The sequence below is a fragment of the Schistocerca piceifrons genome, chromosome 2, assembly GCF_021461385.2.
Source record: "Schistocerca piceifrons isolate TAMUIC-IGC-003096 chromosome 2, iqSchPice1.1, whole genome shotgun sequence".
In the NCBI taxonomy this organism is placed as follows: domain Eukaryota; kingdom Metazoa; phylum Arthropoda; class Insecta; order Orthoptera; family Acrididae; genus Schistocerca; species Schistocerca piceifrons.
In genome coordinates this window covers 660,743,377-660,768,566 of record NC_060139.1, presented here as the reverse complement: position 1 = coordinate 660,768,566, position 25,190 = coordinate 660,743,377, and the positions used below count along the sequence as shown (strand labels likewise).

At 44.7% G+C, this 25,190-nt stretch overlaps 1 protein-coding gene across 1 annotated transcript in view; it reads right to left on the bottom strand.

The window, feature by feature from the left end:
* Positions 1-25,190, bottom strand: part of LOC124775715 (glutamate receptor ionotropic, kainate 2-like) — a 218,668-nt gene that overhangs the window by 164,017 nt on the left and 29,461 nt on the right. Inside the window, exons 2-3 of the mRNA XM_047250540.1 lie at positions 13,516-13,689; positions 6,907-7,094 (exon numbers count right to left, since the gene is read on the bottom strand). Of these exons, the coding sequence (XP_047106496.1) occupies positions 6,907-7,094; positions 13,516-13,689 (362 nt within the window). The remainder of the gene's footprint in view (positions 1-6,906; positions 7,095-13,515; positions 13,690-25,190) is intronic.

The following is a 25,190-nucleotide window of genomic DNA, read 5'->3' as shown; positions in this document are numbered from 1 at the left end:
ATTGAAGTTTACGAGAATGATCATGAATAATCAATGAGGGAATGAGTTGGATACTGAAGTACTAAGGAAGTGTGTTTAACGCTCTCTAAGGCTGTAGATACTGCGATGATAAATACCACAATAGCCAATTCAATTGAAGACCAATGGAAATCTCCAAAAATGGCAACCACAGAAGATAGATCGAGAAATATAAGTACAGGGAAGGTAACTGCGAAGAAACCCAGGGTAACAGATACTTCAAATGATTGACAAAAGATGGAACTACGAAACTTTTAAGTGAAAGCAAGAAATATAGCAATATAGAACACTTACAATCGAAATAAATAGGATGCACAGGGAAACTAAAGCTAAATGGTTGCAGGAAAAATGTGAAAGAATCGAAAAGGAAATGGTCGTCAGAAGAACTGTTCCAGCATATACAAAAGTCAAAGAAATTTTTGATGAAGTTAAAAACATAAGCCTCAACATCGAGTTTACCATAGGGATTTTACTGTTAAATACAGAAGAGAGAGTAGTTTGGTGGAAAGAGAACACTGAAGGCTTCTACGAGAGGGAGGAACCATGAAATAACGTGATAGAAGAAGAAATCGGAACCAGTGTGGAGGACTGGGGAGCCAGTATTTGTGTCAGAGTTTAATGGAGCTCTTGGAAGAGTAGCGATCAGATAAGGTGGTGGGAATAGATAAAACTCCTCTGGAATTTCTAAAATCAGTGAGGTAAGTGGTAACCAAACAATTATTCAAAGTGGTTTAAATAATCTATGAGTTGGAGATGTACCAGCAGACTTCCAGACCCCTATCAGCCACACCATGCCGTGCCATGTGAGAGAACTATCACGCAATCTGCTTAACAGATCATGAATCAAAGTTGCTGACAAAAATGTTCAAAAGAACGAAAAAAGACTTAAAGTCTCGTAGGTGATACCAGTTTGGTTTTAGGAAAGGTAAAGGCACCACAGAGGAAGTTCCGGCGTCGCAAGACTGAATAAATCGAGATATGATCACAGGAATTATCCATCTATAATGTTACAACATGTTCGACATTCTCCGGAAATGGGGCTAAACTATACGAAAAGAAGGGTAACATAGATTACTTACAAAAACCAAGAGGGTAAAGTAAGAATGGAAGACCGTGAACGAAGTGCTCTCATTAAAAAGTGGTGTAAGACAGGGATGTAGTCTTTAGCCCCTACTGTTCAGTCTGTACGTCGAAGAAGAGATGATGGAAACAACAGAAAGATTCAGAAGTTGAATTAAAATTCAGGGTGAAAGAATACGATGATAATACTCACTGATGACTCTCCTATCCTCAGTGAAAGTGAGGGACAATTGCAGGATGTGTCTAATGAGTAAATACTATGGATTGAGTGTAAGCTGAACGAAGACGACAGTTATGAGGAGTAACAGAAATGAAATTAGCGATAAACCTAACATCAAAATTTGGGACCACGACGTACACAAAGTAGGAAACTTGCTATCTTGGAAATGGTGTTGCAGCACAATAAAAAAAAAAAAATCGTGTGGCTAGGGCCTCCCGGAGGTTAGACCGTTCGCCTGGTGCAAGTCTTTCGATTTGACGCCACGTCGGCGACTTGTGAGTCGATGGGGATGAAATGATGATGATTAGGACAACACAACACCCAGTCCCTGAGCGGGGAAAATCTCCGACCCAGCCGGGAATCGAACCCGGGCCCTTAGGACTGACAGTCCGTCGCGCTGACCTCTCTTTTTTTTCTTTTTTTTTTTTGAAAGAAAAAATCTCATTTTGACCGCTTTTTGTTCGTTGCATCTGCTTGGAACGGACGTCGTAAGACACCCGTTTAAGTTCGTTGTTGATCGATTAACTCAGTTTTTTTATTACAGAGGGCAGCTAACCCTCTGACCGACCACGCTGAGCTACTGTGCCGACACCTCTCAGCTACCTGGGGCGGACTGCAGCACAATGTAATCATCACATTAAAATTATTCCATTGCTCTTCAAATGCGAGCCAGAAATCACACTAAAATTACGCCATTTCCCTTCGAATGCATGTTTGTACGCAAATCAAATGGATGAAAACATGTTTTGTCGCACTCTCTCCGTGATAACCAGAAACCAGTGTTGAATGGTGAAATGGTGGTCAGCCACGCTATAGTCAACTCAAACAAAGGACTCAGCTGGTTATTTTTCACCGTGCATGCGCTTATGTACCGTCATTCCTTCCTGCACTACGAGTGCTACGTTTCTCACATCAACACATCACTATTTTTCTTTGATATTGCGTGTTACGTATTGTGGTAGCATATAGGATGAGGGATTTTCGAGCAGCTTTTGTTGTAACTGCCATTGTTGATTGGCTAGGACTACTATTTCATGGTGCTATGGGAATGCGCCGACCAAGTGCATTCTCCGGACCGGCAAGCGATGGTACAACGAACGAAGGCCGATATTTTAACCACCACGTGACGCCGCTTCGAAAGTGTATTGGTCAAGACACGGACACTAGACCGGGTTATAGAAGAACGCCCATCGATGTATCACATCAACGAAAGCAAAAGACGACGAGAAGTCCTGGTACATTCCGTGAACAGACACCAAACATCGCAACAAGTAATAGGAAAGGAGTTTGTAGAACATTACGGTCAACTTTACACTGGAGTGGATGCTAATATGGCAGCCATTACCGAAGTTACTCGTACAATTCTCTGCACCATTGAACCAGAGGCAGAAGCATAACTGATGGAGGAGCTACAGAGGAGGAAGTACTGGAGGGCATTGGTAGGGAAACGGTGAATAAATCACCGAGACCAGATGGCCTCGCTTTGAATTCTGCAGAACCTTTCGCTGGCACCACGATGGACTGCTATCTGCCGCAAATTAATTCCTCCTGACTTACCCTTACCGCTAGCTTTTTTGGAGGTCTTGATCACTCCAATACACAACCTCTCAGGCGGCACATGGATGCGGGACTTCCCCCACAGACGCTCCTTAATTGCTGTAAAATATTCATCAGATTATTAGCAGCGTACCTCTGAGGAGTATTACGCCAAATGATCTCACTCAATCAAATGTCGCTCAGCGGGGACGATAACATCTAGAAGCTGCCCCGTTAATTTTGATCAAACCTTCGATTGAGTGAGCCATACCTATCTTGCAGAAGTCCTGATGCTCATGTAGTTCCCACGGCCATTCATCAACGTCGTGACGCTGCTACTCTTCAATGCCTCCTACAAAGTCCTTGTCAATGGATGTACGACGAAATCTCTTATCGTAGCGATAACGCTCAGACAATCTCCCGATTTTTTTTTCTTCCAATGGGAAGCACAGTATTGGACCAGGACTGTATTCTTCGTGGACGGATACTAAAATGACTGCAGAAATGTGGCTTCGGGGCTAGACAGTGCTCTGTGTGTTTAGTGATGGCCCTAAGAACGTGTTGGACTTCTGGACCTTCTTACAGGAACGACATCTGAAGATCGTGTGCAATCCGAAGTACCGACTGTGTTTCTCTAACTTCCTATGGAGCACGTTTCATGACCTCCGCTAGCTGGAATATCCAGAGTAGGAGAACTTAAATTATCACTGTGATGAACAAATGACCGGAAGATAAAAATCGATGAATGTCATGTACATACGAAAAGACGTACCCGGATAAAAGAGCAGGAGAGCGATTGGAAATCAGATTCATCATTATGCTGTCTGTTTATTTCTTTATGTTACGCGAAAATAGTGTTAACTCTATACATCTTTCAAGTAAAACAGAAATATTATTTCGTGGTATGACAAAGAAGCTGTTGTTACTTAAATTAAAATTTACTTAACTATAACATGTGTAACTACGTAGATTTTATTTAATTTTTTAGTGTGATATGTTAAAGATATTCTTCAGAATTTGAAGTCTAATTGGATAGATGATTTAAAAAAAAAAAAAAAAAAGTTGTTAAGGCAACCGCTCCTGATAAGCGGGGAGAAATTAAACAAAAAAACAAAATAAATAAAAATTTCTGTAGAATACTTGCCCGTGGAAGGCAAAGATCTAGAGTGCTAGTCTCAGTTGGCACTCATTTTTTTCTGCGAAGAAGATTGGTATTTATTTTTCTATTGAAGTAACGCATGTAAAAACATTAATCGATTCTCGCTGTTACCAACATTTTTATTTTGATTTCACTTCATTCATTAATTGTTAATTATAGCACTTAAGTACATTTATACAGTTTAATTAAGATGTGTAAACTTAATATATTCAATGTAGTTTCGATTACTACAATTGTAAGTGCAAAGGCTTGATGCCATTACATTGCAGATTAAAGTGGTAAAATTTTGCCTAAGCCGCACTGCATCGAAGTAAGAAGAACATAAAATGTAGACTAGCACAAACACAGAGCATTCCTGTCCAAAAGTATTCTGTTAGTATCAAACAATGGACTCAATATAGGCAAGAAATTTTTCAGGGCGGACGTTTGGAATACAGGATTGTATGATTGTGTATCATGTAATGTAGGAAAACCGGAAAAGAAGAGAATCGAAGCACAAGACAAATGGTGCTGCAGAAGAATGTTAAAAATTAGTTGGACAGATGCGTGAAGGTTAAACACCAAAACTATACTATGGCTATTCATTATTTCAAGAAAGCACTTTGATATGCCTCTTGCTGGTGGGGCATAAACAAAGGCTTCTTCTCAAAGCAAGTTAATTACAAGAACTGTTTTTAGTGGTGCGTGGTAATCACTCATTTTACAGTAACCGACAAAGGAACTATGTGGAAAATACTGAGAAGAAGAAGGATCAGGATGACAGGATACGTGTTAAGAAATCAAGGAATACCTCCATAGTACAAGAGAAATCAGTAAAGAATAAAACAGTAGGGGAAGACAGACGTTTGAACACATCCAACAAATAATAACCGAAGAAGTTGGGTACTTGTGTGACTTTGACAGGAAGAGACCGGCGCGGAATAGGAATTCGTGGCAGGCCACATCAACCAAATCAAAAGACTGATGACTCAAAAACAAAAACCTTAAGGATATTGAGTACGGGATATAGTTTAACAAAATGTAGCAAATTAGTGATCGTACATCAAACATTTATGATATGTAGTGTCACAAGTTTCATAAGAAAGATAGATATTCTAATAACTGATCTTAATACACTACTGGCCATTAAAATTGCTACACCAAGAAGAAATGCAGATGATAAACGGGTATTCATTGGACAGATATATTATACTAGAACCGACATGTGATTACATTTTCGCGCAATTTGGGTGCATAGACCCTGAGAAATGAGTACCCAAAACAGCCACCTCTTGCCGTAATAACGGCCGTGATACGCCTGGCCATTGAGTCAAACAGAGCTTGGATGGCGTGTACATGTACAGCTGCCCATGCAGCTTCAACACGAGACCACTGTTCATCAAGAGTAGTGACTGGTGTATTGTGACGAGCCAGTTGCGCGGCCACCATTGACCAGACGTTTTCAATCGGTGAGAGATCTGGAGAATGTTCTGGCCAGGGCAGCAGTCGAACATTTTCTGTATCCAGAAAGGCCCGTACAGGACCTGCAACATGTGGCCGTCCATTATCCTGCTGACATGTAGGGTTTCGCAAGGATCGAATGAATGGTAGAAAAATGGTTGAAATGGCTCTGAGCACTATGGGACTCAACTGCTGAGGTCATCAGTCCCCTAGAACTTAGAACTACTTAAACCTAACTAACCTAAGGACATCACACACATCCATGCCCGAGGCAGGATTCGAACTTGCGACTCTAGTGGTCGCGCGGTTCCAGACTGTAGCGCCTAGAACCGCTCGGCCACGCCGGACGGCACTGAAGGGTAGAGCCACGGGTGGTAACACATCTGAAATGTAACGTCCACTGTTCAAAGTGCCGTCAGTGCGAACAAGACGTGACCGAGACGTGTAACCAATGGCACCGCATGCCATCACGCCGGGTGATACGCCAGTATGGCGATGACGAATACACGCTTCCAATGTGCGTCCACCGCGATGTCGCCAAACACGGATGCGACCATCATGATGCTGTAAACAGAACTTGGATTCATCCGAAAAAATGATGTTTTGCCACTCGTGCCCCCAGGTTTTCGTTGAGTCCACCATCGCAGGCGCTCCTGTCTGTGATTCAGTGTCAAGGGTAACCGCAGCCATGGTCTACGAGCTGATAGTCCATGCTGCTGCAAACGTCGTCGAACTGTTCGTGCAGATGATTGTTGTCTTGCAAACGTCCCCATCTGTTGACCCAGGGATCGAGACGTGGCTGCACGATCCGTTACAGCCATGCGGATAAGATGCCTGTCATATCGACTGCTAGTGATACGAGGCCGTTGGGGTCCAGCACGGCGTTCCGCATTACCCTCCTGAACCCACCGATTCCATATTCTGCTAACAGTCATTGGATCTCGACCAACGCGAGCAGCAATGTCGCGATACGATAAACCGCAATCGTGATAGGCTACAATCCGCCCTTTAGCAAAGTCGGAAACGAGATGGTACACATTTCTCCTCCTGACACGAGGCATCACAACAACGGTTCACCAGACAACGCCGGTCAACTGCTGTTTGTGTATGAGAAATCGGTTGGAATCTGTCCTCATGTCAACACGTTGTAGGTGTCGCCACCGGCGCCAACCTTGTGTGAATGCTCTGAAAAGCTAATCATTTACATATCACAGCATCTACTTCCTTTCGGTTAAATTTCGCGTCTGTAGCACGTCACCTTCGTGGTGTAGCAATTTTAATGGCCAGTAGTGTACGTTCGATAACTCAGCAGGTAGGCACAACATAAGTGGTCATTTGTCACAGTGACCACGTTCAGTTAATAGCCATCTGAAGTGGTGACAGATGTTTAACGTTAGCGCACAGTCGCGGGCTGTAGCGAGCGTCACACAAGGGCCAGAGCTGCTGCGCTGACCTGGGCGATGAACTTGGCGTCGGGGTGCAGGTTGAACTGGTAGGCGCGCCTCAGCGGCGGCCGCGGGTCCCAGTTGGTGACGATCTGCGGGATCTCCAGCCGGTCGCACACGGAGCGCACGATGTCCGTGGAGGCGCTCTGCCGTGGGCCGATGATGCCGGCCACGCCCTCAGACGTCAGGTTGCACACTGTAACAGCAGCAGCGCACAAAGCTAAACCAATCCAACGAGAAACATACTACACTTAAAATATAGGGACTGAGAAAAAAAGGTACTAAAATTTGGCGAGAAGGTAGCTCACTTTTAGAAAAGAAAACCTAAGTTACGCTTCCAAAAGAGGTATCGGATTTCAAAAGAGTGAACCCTGCATGAAAGGAAATAGAAACTTTGGGTGAATATTAAGTTATACGTCGAAATGAAAAACTCGCCTTGGCAACGGCTGTAGGTTGCTAGTACATGTGGTTGCTATTAGGGGTCTCCGTGGCGAATCTACCTCACTCAGTCACTCTTTCCTTCACCAATGTGCATCAAATCGCGTGACGATCACAGCGGTGAAACGCGTTCTTCAGTCTCTGTTTCAACGAGCAATATTCAGTCATCGAGACTACGGCGCTGCTTCTCCTACAGTACAAAGCGTTTGACGATGGCACCGGCAGTTTCTAGACACTGGTCCTTTATGTAACGGGAAAACCACAGCTGACACCGGTACGCTCGCCAGCGACGTAGAGTGCGTTAAGAATTTGCATGCAGTCCACGATGTCTGTCTACACGTTGTGTCAGCCACACATTAGCGATTCCTCGTGTGTGTGTCTGACATGTTTTGCAGTGATGTCTGTGTCTGAAAACGTACAGGATTCATCTGCTACAATCCAGTCATTATGGTGATAAACGACAAACTGTAGAGCTTTGTACATGGTCGTTCTGCAAAGTACTGCTTCCGAATTTTTTATGTGAAAACTCTCAAAGATATTTAAATAAAACTAATCCTCATCAGAGAATCGTGTAAAAATTTGAAGAAAATCGGTCAACTACTTTACGAGATTTTTGGTGACAACTTTAAGCAGTGGCTTGCCTTGATAAAGTAATATACACTCCTGGAAATGGAAAAAAGAACACATTGACACCGGTGTGTCAGACCCACCATACTTGCTCCGGACACTGCGAGAGGGCTGTACAAGCAATGATCACACGCACGGCACAGCGGACACACCAGGAACCAAGGTGTTGGCCGTCGAATGGCGCTAGCTGCGCAGCATTTGTGCACCGCCGCCGTCAGTGTCAGCCAGTTTGCCGTGGCATACGGAGCTCCATCGCAGTCTTCAACACTGGTAGCATGCCGCGACAGCGTGGACGTGAACCGTATGTGCAGCTGACGGACTTTGAGCGAGGGCGTATAGTGGGCATGCGGGAGGCCGGGTGGACGTACCGCCGAATTGCTCAACACGTGGGGCGTGAGGTCTCCACAGTACATCGATGTTGTCGCCAGTGGTCGGCGGAAGGTGCACGTGCCCGTCGACCTGGGACCGGACCGCAGCGACGCACGGATGCACGCCAAGACCGTAGGATCCTACGCAGTGCCGTAGGGGACCGCACCGCCACTTCCCAGCAAATTAGGGACACTGTTGCTCCTGGGGTATCGGCGAGGACCATTCGCAACCGTCTCCATGAAGCTGGGCTACGGTCCCGCACACCGTTACGCCGTCTTCCGCTCACGCCCCAACATCGTGCAGCCCGCCTCCAGTGGTGTCGCGACAGGCGTGAATGGAGGGACGAATGGAGACGTGTCGTCTTCAGCGATGAGAGTCGCTTCTGCCTTGGTGCCAATGATGGTCGTATGCGTGTTTGGCGCCGTGCAGGTGAGCGCCACAATCAGGACTGCATGCGACCGAGGCACACAGGGCCAACACCCGGCATCATGGTGTGGGGAGAGATCTCCTACACTGGCCGTACACCACTGGTGATCGTCGAGGGGACACTGAATAGTGCACGGTACATCCAAACCGTCATCGAACCCATCGTTCTACCATTCCTAGACCGGCAAGGGAACTTGCTGTTCCAACAGGACAATGCACGTCCGCATGTATCCCGTGCCACCCAACGTGCTCTAGAAGGTGTTAGTCAACTACCCTGGCCAGCAAGATCTCCGGATCTGTCCCCCATTGAGCATGTTTGGGACTGGATGAAGCGTCGTCTCACGCGGTCTGCACGTCCAGCACGAACGCTGGTCCAACTGAGGCACCAGGTGGAAATGGCGTGGCAAGCCGTTCCACAGGACTACATCCAGCATCTCTACGATCGTCTCCATGGGAGAATAGCAGCCTGCATTGCTGCGAAAGGTGGATATACACTGTACTAGTGCCGACATTGTGCATGCTCTGTTGCCTGTGTCTATGTGCCTGTGGTTCTGTCAGTGTGATCATGTGATGTATCTGACCCCAGGAATGTGTCAATAAAGTTTCCCCTTCCTGGGACAATGAATTCACGGTGTTCTTATTTCAATTTCCAGGTGTGTAGATTAAGTCATAAACTTAAATTATTACTGAAGAGTTGAAGTCGAAGACAGTCTGAATGAAGAAACATGTAACCACTGTATGAGCATCATGTGCACAGTCTAACATACACAGTGGTGGGAAAGGTGTTACTGTCTGACGGCTGAATCAACACTAGCGCCCCTAGTGGCGAGAAAGCAGCCAAAAGATTTAATTATTTTTCTACTTAATAAACGAAATAGTTATTACATTTTTGCGCTCTAAGGACTAGTAAAATATCGATAGACATGAATGATAGTGAAGTAAATGCAAAAACAGCCGAATCTCACTGATTCAGTGCCATAAGCTACCACTTATTCATGAAGAAATACTTTAGAATATGTGTATAACTGCAGCTTATACAGCTGAAATCAAAAGAATATAAACAATATTTCATGCGTGAGGAAAATGTGTTTCTGTTGCTGTCTGTTGTTGTTATGATAGGCACTTCCCTTAACACGTAACCATTTCGTATTGGGTCTAGCGATTCGCATATTCTTGCATTCCACTCGACTTTCCAAAGCACGAATATTTTTGTAATTTCAATCGCTTTTGGATCAATAGGCAATGTGTTGAAGATCTTTGCTGTTTGTGACTCATATGTAGCAACAATACTGGAATTGGTTTCTTCTGTGGTGGGAAAAAGTTTGATTAGTTTCGACGTTTTATTGTCACATCTGCGTGATTTTCCCTAACGCTACAGCTGTGGTGACTTACTTGGCAAGTGAAATAAAGTAGATATTGCATTCAATATAAGTTTTCTACGTTCCATATTCACCCATTTGACTGGAAGTCCAGTGAAGAAAACTTAACGTTGTTGAGCAGATATACGACGTCTTTCTGCAAAAGGTCAGGTCTTCTACTGTTTACTCACCATTTTTGTTCTTAAAAAGAAAACGAGATTCTTCATTAAATATCTGTAGGTTACAAGAGAACCGTAAATAAACTTTTCTGTAATGTACCTTTCCACACTTCCTAGGGTGCTTAAGTAACAAAAGAAAAGGCAAATGTGGTGTCATTTTATAGTTATTGTCGACTTTTATGTTATTACAATCGCTCCACATTGCAAAAACTACGTTATAATTCAATATAGATGACGCTGTTCGTATTCATCCGATACCGTTTTCAGAAGTGTAGCTTACTAGCCGCTTGAAGCGCTGCAGTCGCATATTATAACAAAAATGAGACGCTGTGTCACTACTGTTTGGTTTAGACTGTGAAGATGTGCACATTCACCCACACCAAGAGCGGCACAAAAGGCTCTGTAATGCGGACATACGCTGAACGCGACTGCCCCACGCCGCTGCGAACTGGTTAGTCTGTATACACGGCGAGAAACGCCACGCAGCTGAGGAACACGCTAGCTCAGCAGTGGTGTTCGAGTCTTCCTGCACTGTCCGACCCGTATTGATACTCTAGCAACATTATGGCCCCTGGCGGCACACTATTTGAAATTTTCGAAGTGACTATGGTTGAACAAAACACAAGAGTAAATCAAGTAGAATGTATTCATAAAAACTGCAGTACAACGAAGAAAGCACATAAATAATGTACAGGGCGATTTTAAAAAGCTATCTCATTTTCTTACACAGCTGGGGACAACTATAAAAAAAATTACCTTAAAAAATACCTGTAGAGATAGGGGCCATTCTACTTGTGACGGTAACTGCCTGCCGAAGTGGCCGTGCGGTTAAAGGCGCTGCAGTCTGGAACCGCAAGACCGCTACGGTCGCAGGTTCGAATCCTGCCTCGGGCATGGATGTTTGTGATGTCCTTAGGTTAGTTAGGTTTAACTAGTTCTAAGTTCTAGGGGACTAATGACCTCAGCAGTTGAGTCCCATAGTGCTCAGAGCCATTTGAACCATTTTTGGTAACTGCCTGTTATCAGGGGTACAAGCTGCCTTGTTGTTAACGTTCACTGTTCATTTCCTATTTGATGATAATATATGCTGATGGGCACACGACATATGCGTCTTTAACGCTATTACGAAAAGCTTTAAATGATAAATGTGCTTAAAAGAGCATTTTTCCAATCTCCTGTAAGAAAATGGCTTGTGGAGCAGTCAGTGTCGGTAGTTCGGTGGTAGTGACCAGAATTATTGAATGATGGCGACTGTGTACGTCAAGGAGTAACGCCTGACAGTCCTTTTATTTGTCAAAAAACTGCCTTATTTTCCGTAGTTCCTCTTTATGGACAAAACATGTCGTCAAGCGGTTCATTAGCGAGTAGTTCCATCTCTGATGAGCGGTTCTAGAAGATACGCGAAATATCCATCTACAACTGTCACTGTGTGTTCATAGCACCCAAAACATTTCCCAACCATAAATTTCCCTAGATGTGAGAACAGGTGTAAATCGCGGAATACAAAATCTTAAGAATATGATGCCTGTTTCTACACTCTATACTTAAAAATCTTCCTTTTTCCCATTCTGAAAGCGCCTTTCACTGTGTTGACGGAACGAAACTTTTTAATCTGCAATCAAACTCTTTTCTTCTCGCAGAAATTTTCGGTCAGTTGTTCATAAAAAATGTATGGCGTTCTTTTCTTCTGATATACCTATAACGTCAGTGCCATGCGCCTTTGGTCTCCGGTTGTCGAGTATTAATGTGTGTACTTTCACGTCGTCTTCATCTGTGCCTGCAGTTCTGGGACATCCTCCGAGGGTATTACCTTCAAGATTGTAACTGCCTTATCTGAATTCCGCGGCATGCTTCTTAGCTGCTGAAAATTAAAAACTAAACTCAAATTCTCATCAACTTCCATGATGTCTATGAACGAACCTCTAATGAGGTTTATAATTAAAATGTTTGACAAAATAATGATCTTTCATCGTCTTTCACGAAATTTACTTTGGCTGAATAAAGGATAATTTACGCTGCGAAGAAAATGTTACTCAGTAATGTAAGGCCTCTACCAAGGGAATATAAGTGAGAAGGAAACTGAAAATGTGTCTTGTTGACAAAGCCTTCTACAAACGATTTTATTATTTTGAAAATTACGAGTACTTATGGCATAAAATGAATTTTATCCATAGTGGATGCTGTCGAACTCCGTGACTGTTCCTTTATCGGGTGTACAAAGATATCCGTTTCCAGTCACAATAAAAGGTTATTTATCTGTCACACGACCGGTTTCGGGCTTGTGCCCATCCTCAGGTGTTTATACATTCATTGACATGTTCATACTGTTGGAGATCACTGTATAAATACAAAAAATTATTTGTTGGTGACTACACAGATACAAGTGGGACAATTGTAAGTGGTAAGGCAACATTTGACGAAAATATATATGTACTTACATAAAGCTGAAGCACCATTATTACAGTTATGCTGTGGTGACAGTTTTGCCACTTAGTTACACACTTATTGTCATTTTCACGTCCATATTTCAGTTTTACTTGGTAAAAACAGCATAACTGTAATAATGGTGCTTCATCTTTATGTAAGTACAGATATATTTTCGTCAAATGCTGTCTTACCACTTACAATTGTCCCACTTGTATCTGTGTAATCACCACCAAATATTTTTTTGTATTTATACGGTGATCTCCAACAGTATAAACATGTAAATGAATGTATAAAGACCTGAGGATGGGCGCAAGCCCGAAACCGGTCGTGTGACAGATAAATAACCTTTTATTGTGACTAGTAGCGGATATTTTTCTACACCCGACTTATGGCATAGTTGTTGCATATATAAGAATCAAAAGTATCAAAGGCTCAGCTGACCTTTGGTATTCAGACTGCATGACTTACTGTGGCCTCTGGAAATCTTTTGTGTCGATGGACAAATAAAGGTGCATCAGGGTTTGAATTCCATATTAAACCGTAGGAGCACTACAGAACTTCGGTGAGTCGGGCATGTGGTTGGAGAAAGACAATTCCAATATTCTCTGCAAACTACTGTGCTCTCCAAAGCAAATTTTGCAGTGGTGGCCCTTAACTCGTAACATACTTTCAGAAATCGGCAGTAAGTGACCTGCGCAGTCTGAGCTGTGGGGAAAAAATCGGTTAGTCCTCCAACATGGAGAATGAAGCTGGGAGGTGAGCTGTAGCAGTCAGGGCGGAAGGGGAGGCTGACCTGCGCGGCCTGTGCCGAAGCTGTCGCCGCGGCTGAGCGTCCTGAGGACGGGCTCCAGCGTGGGCCGGAACACGCGCTGCGGCGCCCACGACGCCGTCTGCCGGTTGATGGCGTCCACAGCCGACTGAAAGGCGAACGCCCACTCTGGGGGCGAGCCCTCTTCGAACAGCCCGGCTGAAACACAACGGGTGTCTTTTACACCGACTACTACCAGTGCTACAAACGTTTTTATTTATTATTTACACTCATGTTCAGAAAAACAGAACACCTCGAACGACTAGAGATAGGATGTTCATATTCACAGCGTATGTAAGCTAATACTCGTATCCAGAATGAGATTTTCACTCTGCAGCGCTGTTATGAAACTTCCTGGCAGATTAAAACTGCGTGCCGGACCGAGACTCGAACTCGAGACCTTTGTCTTTCGCGGGCAAGTGCTCTACCAACTGAGCTACCCAAGCACGACTCACGCCCCTCTTCACAGCCTTACTTCTGCCAGTATCTCGTCTCCTACCTTCCAAACTTCACACAAGCTCTCCTGCGAACCTTGCAGAACTAGCATTCCTGAAAGAGAGGATATTGCGGAGACATGGCTTAGCCACAGCCTTGGGTATGTTTCCAGAATGAGATTTTCACTCTGCAGCGGAGTGTGCGCTGATATGAAACTTCCTGGCAGATTAAAACTGTGTGCTGGAACGAGACTCGAACTCGGGACATTGCCTTTCGCGGGCAAGTGCTCCACCAACTGAGCTACGCAAGCACTACTCACGCCCCGTCTGCACAGCTTTACTTCTGCCAGTACCTCGTCTCCTATCTTCCAAACTTCACAGAAGCTCTCCTGCGAACCTTGCAGAACTAGCACTCCTGAAAGAAAGGATATTGCGGAGACATGGCTTAGCCATGCTAGTTCTGCAGGGTTCGCAGGAGAGCTTCTGTGAAGTTTGGAAGGTAGGAGACGAGGTACTGGCAGAAGTAAAGCTGTGAAGACGGTTCGTGAGTCGTAGTACTCGGATATTCTGCCGAAATTATTAACATTCCAGTCATGGGGGTTCAGAATGTGTCCTGTTGCGCAGCAGGCACAGGGTCTGGCATGGGCCCTGATATCTTGTTCCATGTGTGATGGCATCGACGAGTATAAGGCGCGAATGGCGTCCTGTGGTATAGCCATCCATGCTGCATTCACCTGGTTCCAAAGTTCGTCTGTGGTAGTTGGCAATGGGTCACAGTGCTGCACCCGCAGTTTCACCATATCCCACACATTTTCGATTGGCGACAGGTCTAGTGATCTGGTGGGCCAGGGCAAAAGGCTGACATCCTGTGACACTAAGAAGGTGCGGTAACATGTGGTCGTGCATTGTCTTACTGAAAAATAGCGTCTGGGGTGTTATGTAGAAAGGTTATGGCTAAGGGTCGCAGAATGTCATTCACTTAGGTCACACTGGTCACAGTGCCTTGGACACGCACCAAGTGTGGTTCAAATGGCTCTAAGCACTATGGGACTTAACATGTGAGGTCATCAGTCCCCTAGACTTAGAACTGCACTACTAGCCATTAAAACTGCTACACCACGATGATGACGTGCTACAGACGCGAAATTTAACCGACAGGAACAAGATGCTCTGATATGCAAATGATTAGCTTTTCGGACCATTCCCACAACGTTGGCGCCGGTGACGACACCTACAACCCGCTGACATGAGGAAAGTCTCCAACCGATTTCTCATACTCAAACAGCAGTTGACCAGCGTTGCCTGGTGAAACGTTGTCGTGATGCCTCGTCTAAGGAGGAGAAATGCGTACCATCACGGTTCCGACTTTGATAAAGGTCGGATTGTAGTCTGTCGCGATTGCGGTTTATCGTATCGCGACATTGCTGCTCGCGTTGGTCCAGATCCAATGACTGTTAGCAGAATATGGAATCGGTGGGTTCAGGAGGGTAATACGGAACGCCGTGCTGGATACCCACGGACTCGTATCACTAGCAGTCGAGATGACAGGCATCTTATCCGCATGGTTGTAACGGATCGTGCAGCCACGTCTCGATCCCTGAGTCAACAGATGGGGACGTTTGCAAGACAACAACCATCTGCACGAAATGTTCAACGATGTTTGCAGCAGCATGGACTATCAGCTCGGAGACCATGGCTGCGGTTACCCTTGACGCTGCATCACAGACAGGAGCGCCTGTGATGGTCTACTCAGCGACGAACCTGGGTGCACGAATGGCAAAACGTCATTTTTTTATGAATCCAAGTTCTGTTTACAGCATCATGATGGTCGCATCCGTGTTTGGCGACATCGCGGTGAACGCACATTGGAAGCGTGTATTCGTCATCGCCATACTGGCGTATCACCCGGCGTGATGGCATGCGGTGCCATTGGTTACACGTCTCGGTCACGTCTTGTTCGCATTGACAGCACTTTGAACAGTGGACGTTACATTTCAGATGTGTTACCACCCGTGGCTCCACCCTTCATTCGATCCTTGCGAAACCCTACAAGTCAGCAGGATAATGGACGGCCGCATGTTGCAGGTCCTGTACGGGCCTTTCTGGATACAGAACATGTTCTACTGCTGCCCTGGCCAGCACATTCTCCAGATCTCTCACCAATTGAAAACGTCTGGTCAATGGTGGCCGAGCAACTGGCTCGTCAAAATACACCAGTCACTACTCTTGATGGACTGTGGTATCGTGTTGAAGCTGCATGGGCAGCTGTACCTGTACACGCCATCCAAGCTCTGTTTGACTCAGTGGCCAGGCGTATCAAGGCCGTTATTACGGCCAGAGGTGGCTGTTCTGGGTACTCATTTCTCAGGATCTATGCACCCAAATTGTGCGAAAATGTAATCACATGTCAGTTCTAGGATAATATATCTGTCCAATGAATACCCGTTTATCATCTGCATTTCTTCTTGGTGTAGCAATTTTAATGGCCAGTAGTGTATTAAGATCAGTTATTAGAATATCTAGCTTTCTTATGAAACTTGTGACACTACATATCATAAATGTTTGATGTACGATCACTAATTTGCTACATTTTGTTAAACTATATCCCGTACTCAATATCCTTAAGGTTTTTGTTTTTGAGTCATCAGTCTTTTGATTTGGTTGATGTGGCCTGCCACGAATTCCTTTTCCGCGCCGGTCTCTTCCTGTCAAAGTCACACAAGTACCCAACTTCTTCGGTTATTATTTGTTGGATGTGTTCAAACGTCTGTCTTCCCCTATAGTTTTATTCTTTACTGATTTCTCTTGTACTATGGAGGTATTCCTTGATTTCTTAACACGTATCCTGTCATCCTGATCCTTCTTCTTCTCAGTATTTTCCACATAGTTCCTTTGTCGGTTACTGTAAAATGAGTGATTACCACGCACCACTAAAAACAGTTCTTGTAATTAACTTGCTTTGAGAAGAAGCCTTTGTTTATGTGATTTTTAATAAACTTGTTTTGCACTGTTGACGCGGACTATGTTCTCATTGCGCCTCCACCAGCAAGAGGCATATCAAAGTGCTTTCTTGAAATAATGAATAGCCATATTACAGTTTTGGTGTTTAACCTTCACGCATCTGTCCAACTAATTTTTAACATTCTTCTGCAGCACCATTTCTCTTGTGCTTCGATTCTCTTCTTTTCCGGTTTTCCCACATTACATGATACACAATCATACAATCCTGTATTCCAAACGTCCGTCCTGAAAAATTTCTTGCCTATATTAAGTCCATTGTTTGATACTAACAGAATGCTTTTGGACAGGAATGCTCTGTGTTTGTGCTAGTCTACATTTTATGTTCTTCTTACTTCGATGCAGTGCGGCTTAGGCAAAGTTTTACCACTTTAATCTGCAATGTAATGGCATCTACCCTTTGGACTTACAATTGTAGTTGAACGCACATTGGAAGCGTGAATTCGTCATCGCCATACTGGCGTATCGCCCGGCGTGATGGTATGGGGTGCCATTGGTTACACGTCTCGGTCACATCTTGTTCGCATTGACGGCACTTTGAACAGTGGACGTTACATTTCAGATGTGTTACGACCCGTGGCTCTACCCTTCATTCTATCCCTGCGAAACCCTACATTTCAGCAAGATAATTCACGACCGCATGTTGCAGGTGCTGTACGGGCCTTTCTGGATACAGAACATGTTCGACTGCTGCCCTGGCCAGCACATTCTCCACATCTCTCACAAATTGGTCAACGGTGGCCGAGCAACTGGCTCGTCACAGTACGCCAGCCTCTACTCTTGATGAACTGTGGTATCGTTTTGAAGCTGCATGGCATCCAAGCTCTGTTTGACTCAATGCCCAGGTGTATGAAGGCCGTTATTACGGCCAGAGGTGGTTGTTCTGGGTACTGATTTCTCAGGATCTATGCAACCAAATTGCTTGAAAATGTGATCACATGTCAGTTCTAGTATAATATATTTGTCCAATGAATACCAGTTTATCATCTGCATTTCTTCTTGGTGTTACAATTTTAATGGCCAGTAGTGTGCATTAACCTAACCAACCTAAGGACATCACGCACATCCATGCCCGAGGCAGGATTCGAGCCTCCGACTGTAGGAGCAGTGCCGTTCCGGACTGAAGCGCCTAGAACCGCTCGGCCACAACGGCCGGCGCACCAACTGTGATTTGTAGTTGTACACAACAGCACACCACACCATAAGGCTTTGAATTGGCGCTGTGTGTCTTGTTTGGGTGCAGTCACTGTGATGCCACTCCCCCTGTCTGCGGCGAACCAAAATGCGGCCATCATTTTCAAACAAACAGAACCTGGATGAATCTGAAAACACTATCTGATGCCATTCCCGTCGCTAGTGACGTCGCTCCATACACCATTGCCGTCTGGCATGTTTCTGCACATTCATCAAAGTTAGGCGGGAAAGTGGACGACGCGCACGTAATCCATGCCGACAGTCTGTCACCCCTGATAGTGTGCGATGTGTTACACTGTTTCACTGTTGCCCCAGAGCCGAGAAGGACGCAGATCTGTAGTGCAGTATCATTCGGATGAGGTGTCGATCTTCTTTGGGAGTGGTCTAGGTAGTGAGACCTGACCCATCTCATCGTGCCGGCCGGGGTGGCCGAGCAGAAGTTAAGTCCCGTAGTGCTCAGAGCCATTTGAACCATCTCATCGTGTTCTGCGGTCTCCCGTGAACCATTCGGCACACAACCGTCGCACTGCCGGAACACTTTGTCTCTCACAAGCTGACTCGTTGATTTGATGGTAAGGTTCGCGCATACGTCTGTGAGGCATCCTGCGTGTCTGCTCAAAACACACTGATCCATTACCTGTGATTTATATCGACAACGAGAGCTGCAGGCACATTTTCCCGGTAGTCGGTGTTGCGCCACGATATCGATGTTAATCTTGAACCCGCGGGATGACACGGTTCAAATGTTAATCATTTCTGCAGAACATAGTACATGTCCTGTGAATATGAACGTCCTATCTCTAGTCGTTCAAGGCGTTCTGTTTTTTATGAAAGTGTGTGTATATAACTTTCAAGATTAGAGCTATCAGGCCCGCTCTTACATCTAACTTTCTGTAGATTTTACGTGACATAAATTACACTCAAATTTTTAAACTACACTTGGAGGTTCAAAATTACAATAGTACAGATAGAATAATGCACAGGAAGTTTACAATCGCACATGAGAAGTACAATAACAAATACTAAATACAGGAAGGTAAGTTTTAATTGCGAGTGTTAGTTAGCAATATGCGTGAAAGAGAGGGGTAGGGGAAAGAGGAACGTGGTAACACAAAAAAGTGGAAAGAAAGTGGCGTGCGACACAGAGAAATGGAAAGAGAAGGAAATGCAACTGTGAGATGATAAGAGCACTGATTTTACTATTTGACAGAGGGAAAATTGGCCACAGACGCTAATGTCTGGGGAAATGTTATGAAGCCAACAGAAGGAAGTGCTTCAGCTTTTTAGCCTCCTCTGTCCTGGGTTTAGGTCTATGAATGAAAGGTTTGTACCTGGATTAGTGCACTGTTCTGGAACAAAATAACACTAAAATACTAAATTTAAAAATTTGTTGTGATTCGCCAAAATTTTAGGGCATGAAAGATACATGCTACATCAAGACTTAAATACCTTTCTCATCCTAGTAACGGCACGTTTTCAGAAATTAATTTGATGTACTTCATTTATAAATTAAGAGCTGAAATGCGTAAATATACACTATGTGATCAAAAGTATCCGGACACCCCAAAAACATAAGTTTTCATATTAGGTGCATTGTGCTGCCACCTACTGCCAGGTATTCCATATTAGCGACCTCAGTAGTCATTAGACATCGTCAGAGAGCAGAATGGGGCGCTCTGCGGAACTCACGGACTTCGAATGTGGTCAGGTGATTGGCTGTCACTTGTGTCATAAGTCTGTACGCGACATTTCCACACTCCTAAACATCCCCAGATCCACTGTTTCCGATGTGATAGCGAAGTGGAACGTGAAGGGACACGTTCAAGCACAAAAGCACACAGGCCGACCTCGTCTGTTGACTGACAGAGACCTTCGACAATTGAAGAGGGTCGTAATGTGTAATAGGCAGACGTCTGTCAAGACCATCACATAGGAATTCCAAACTGCGTCAGAATCCTCTGCAAGTACTACGACAGTTAGGCGGGAGGTGAGAAAACTTGGATTTCATGGTCGAGTGGATGTTCGTAAGCCACAAATGGTTCAAATGGCTCTGAGCACTATGGGACTTAACAGCTGTGGTCATCAGTCCCCTAGAACTTAGAACTACTTAAACCTAACTAACCTAAGGACATCACACACATCCATGCCCGAGGCAGGATTCGAACCTGCGACCGTAGCAGTCGCGCGGTTCCGGACTGCGCGCCTAGAACCGCGAGACCACCGCGGCCGGCTCGCAAGCCAGACATCACGCCGGTAAATGCCAAGCGATACCTCGCTTGGTGTAACGAGCGTAAACATTGGACGATTGAAAGATGGAAAAACGTCGTGTGGAGTGAAGAATCACGGTACACAATGCGACGATCCGATGTCAGGGTGTGGGTATGTCGAATGCCCGGTGAACGTCATCTGCCAGCGCGTGTAGTGCCAACAGAAAAATTTGGAGGCGGTGGTGTTATGGTGTGGTCGTGTTTTTCATGGAGGAGGCTTGCACCCCTTGTTGTTTTGCGTAGCACTACCACAGCACAAGCCTACATTGATCTTTTAAGCGCCTTCTTTCTTCCCACTGTTGAAGGGCAATTCGGGGATGGGGATTGCATCCTTCAACACGACCGAGCACCTGTGCATAATGCACGGCCTGTGGCGGAGTGGTTACACGGCAATAACATGCCTGTAATGGACTGCCCATATGTACCGGTGTGGTTTGCCATATTTTTACTGTGTGTGTGTGTGTGTGTGTGTGTGTGTGTGTGTGTGTATGTGTGTGTGTGTGTGTATGCACACGCCAAATAAATTGGTATAGGGACGCGTATTCAAATATAGAGATATGTAAACAGGCAGAATACGGCGCTGCATTCGACCACACCTACGCACGACAAGTGTCTGACGCAGTCGAAAGATCGGTTACAATGCCAGATTATGAAGATTTATGTGAGTTTGAAACTTGTGTTATAGTCGGCGCACGAGCGATAGGACACATCATCTCCCATGTAGCGAAGAAGTGGGTATTTTCCCGTACGACCATTTCATGACTGTACCGTGAATATCAAGAATCCAGTAAAGCATCAAATCTCCGACATCGCTGCGGCCAGAAAAAGGTTTTGCAAGAACTGGACCAACGACGACTGAATAGAATCGTTCAACGTGACATTAAGTGCAGCCCTTCCGCAAATTGCTGCATATTTCAGTGTTGGGCCGTCAATAAGTATCAGCGTGCGAACCATTCAACGAAACATCATCGATATGGGCTTTCGGAGCCGAAGCCCACTCATGTGCCCTTGATGATACCACGAGACAAAGATTTATGCCTCGCCTGAGCCCATCAACAGCGACATTTGACTGTAGATAACTGGAAACGTGTTGCCTGGATGGACGATGGGGTATGGAGACAACCTCACGAATACATGTACCCTGTATATCAGCAGGGGAGTGTTTAAGCTGGTGGAGGCTGTGTAATGGTGTGGAGCGTGTGCAGTTGGATTGATACGTGACCGTTGATACGTCTAGATACGACTCTGACAGGTGACACATACGTAAGCATCCTGTCTAATCACCTGCGTCCATTCATGTCCATTGCGCATTCCGACGGACTTGGCCAATTCCATCAGGACAATGCGACACCCCCCACGTCCAGAATTGCTACAGACTGGCTCCAGGAACTCTCTTCTGAGTTTAAACACTTCACCTGGCCACCAAACTCTCCAGACATGAACATTATTGAGCATATCTGGGGTGTATGCAAAGTCCTGTTCAGAAGAGATCTCCACCCTGTCGTACCCTTACGGATTTATGGACAGTCCTGCATCATTCTTGATGTCAGTTCCCTCCAGCACTACTTCAGACATTAGTAGAGTATATATATATATTTAAGTTTCCTTTATTAAATTTCTACGTGCCTATCAGGGTCCCTAATGGAGGAAACGCTTCTTGTGATCTGTTGATATTATTCTGATATTCAGAGTGTCCACTTGATCTTATAGACTGAAAGTTAAGCACTTGCGTTTTAGATCTCCTACGCGCAAGCGCATTAGTTGTAGATGGCAGTCTACATGTTTCTATTTTTCAGCACAGTCGCCAAGTCTCTGCAAACTGTGATCGGAACGTTACCTATCGTTCAGTTTCTCGCCGACGGAAATCCGCTCCTCGATCACGGAGACGTTGGATAACCGCTGTGTGAACTTCCTCATCCTGGGAAAACCTGCCATTGCTGCGAATCAGTTCCTCGACAGCATGGTCGTTGTCCTCTGGGTTGATGTAGACGGCCTTCCTTTTCGGTCAGCATTACCCACGCAATGCGGCCAAGGTCAAATTGTTGCCATCATTTCCCAACGGTTGGACACGACACTGCATTTGTTCCGTACACCGCCAGAATTTCACGGTGAATCGAGGTGCAATTTACACGTTTTACCCACAACAGTTGTACTATTCCGCGTAGTTCAACTTTCCAGCATATTTCCAGCTGCCGTGCCCTTTAACTCACACATTGTGATACTCCTATTTTTTACCCACACAGCAGCACAGGTATGTCTTCAGCACGCCCACAAAATGCCCTCTCTTCCACTAATACGTTACTCTTGTTGCGCCACGATCCGAGCGTGCGATGCCATGCGCAACTTACTTTTGAAGGCCCTCGCTGTTCATCATTTATAGAATTACAGAATCCGTTCCCTTCTTCTGTGAAGCAAGAACATGTATTAACTGCACTGAACAAATGTAAAACCCTTAAATCCACCCAACCCATATCTGAAATGAGATTTCTGGGTTTCATTTATGATCTCAGGTAGATACATGGTATGGAAAATCCTTACTGTTGGTGATGTCACACGCTTTGGTGTTTTTGTGTGTTTCCTCTCTGGAAGTACGTGATCTTTGTCACCACATTCCTCCTCTTCTTCTTCATCCTCTTCTTCCTCTTGTATTCTCTCCCGTGAATGTGGACCTACAGATCGTAGCCGAATGTAGATCCAGTGCTACATCGAAATGCCGTATTGTTAACCAGCAAATAAATGATTACTTATTCGATAATGCAGGGTTTATTACCCGTTCGGAGCATACTCTAAACACGTTCTAGTTCAACACTGCTAAAATTCAACAGTAATTATCTTTATTTCTCGAACCACGCTAAAACTCCGAGAAACAGCTTTCTTGGAACAGACGCTGAAATCTACAGGGAGCTTGCATAAACGAAAGCAAGTGACGTATAGAGAGAATATAATGTAAAATATACGCTCTAAGCAGGCACAGCACGTTTAGTTAATTGCCTGACACAGAAAAAAAATGAAGGTTGGATGTAGCGTGTATGCGACACGACTGAGGAGGTTAAAAGCAGCAGGGCATTGAATTGTGAGCAGGATGAACGGCAGCTTGCTCCATAGGCGCACAGCAGCAACAGCGAAGAAATTTGCGAAAGTTCTTGTTTTATGAACGGGTACGCCTAGGATACTAGATAAGAGGGACATCGTGTTTCGTCGATGATGAAGTGACAGGAGTTTAATCTGTGATACGAGGTACTGTGGTGCTTGCGCACTCAGAGGCCGGTGAAGTAGACGTAGAATGTGCAAGTCCCGTAACATCTCTGGCCTCAACCAAGCTATTTGCGTGTATGAAGCACAGACATGGTCATATCGATGGATGTTGCTGGCGTAACTCACACAAGTATTCATGGTTAGTTCTAACTGCCTAGTATTTTCACTGCTCGTGCCGCACTGAATTACATCAGAATAGAGGAGGTCCGATAAACGAGGCATTACACGAGTTTGCGTTTCGCATCCTGCGGAAATATGCTCCTAAACTTTTTTAGAGCGCAGAGGTAAGCGGAAGTCTTGCGGCACCTGGCGACAGTAATTGCCGCCCAAATGAGCTGCTCATCCAAAGTTACAAACAAGTTCTGCACTCTTTTCTGATTTGCTACATATTCTCGGCTCTTCAAGGGGGGAGGGATGACATTAAAACTGAAGTAGTGTGATAAAATTATGGGATACGTCATTAACACTTCCAAGATTGGTAAGGACCCAGAAAAATTAAATGCTATTCAAAAATGCCCTTCACTCAAGAACAAAAAGCAGCTTAAAGCTTTCCCTGGTCTTTGCGGATTTTATAGCATATTTGCAAATGGGAAAGATCTAAACAACATACTGAGAAAGAATAGTGCTTTTATTTGGACTAAAGAATATAAGGATGACTTCAAAATATTAAAATCGTAATTAAGGAGAAATAACGTTTTACACCATCCCGTATTAACGGAACACTTTCACATGAGTGCTAATAGCAGTGCGTATGGAATCGAGGTTGAAATTTTCCGATAAACTATTGGTATAGAAGAATCATGTTACAAAAGAATATCCTTCGTAACTAGGAACTTGACTAAATTAAGCCTTAGCAATCATATGGGGTTTGAAACAATTGCGAAATTATTTAAGGGGGCATAAAATAATTATCCATACACACCATAAAGCACTAACATTTCTGGAAAATTGCCACTTATTAACGGGCAGATTAACCCGCTGGGGATCGTACCTTCAACATTTCGATTACAAAATCTGTTGTGTCACAGGCTCTGACAGTTACCATTAGCCTATGCCTTATGTGTGTAACCAGAAGATCTAAACTGTGTGCCAAAAGAAAATAATGAAGACGGTACTTCTCAAATGAGGTTCATTAAAGAAGTCACTGGGACAAGGAAAACTGAATACATTTGTAAAAACATGAGGCATTAGCAAAATTGTGATAGTGTAAATTATCCTCAAATTGCTGGATATTAGAAGATCTTTAAATGCCCTTTGTATCAGTGACAAAATCTGGGTAGGGAGGATCGGAAAGTATGTTGGCTGTCTAAGTGCGAGAATGAGGTATTGCCGGCCGGGGTGGCCGAGCTGTTCTAGGTGCTACAGTCTGGAACCGCACGACCGCTACGGTCGCAGGTTTGAATCCTGCCTCGGGCATGGATATTTGTGATGTCCTTAGGTTAGTTAGGTTTAAGAAGTTCTAAGTTCTAGGGGACTGATGACCTCAGAAGTT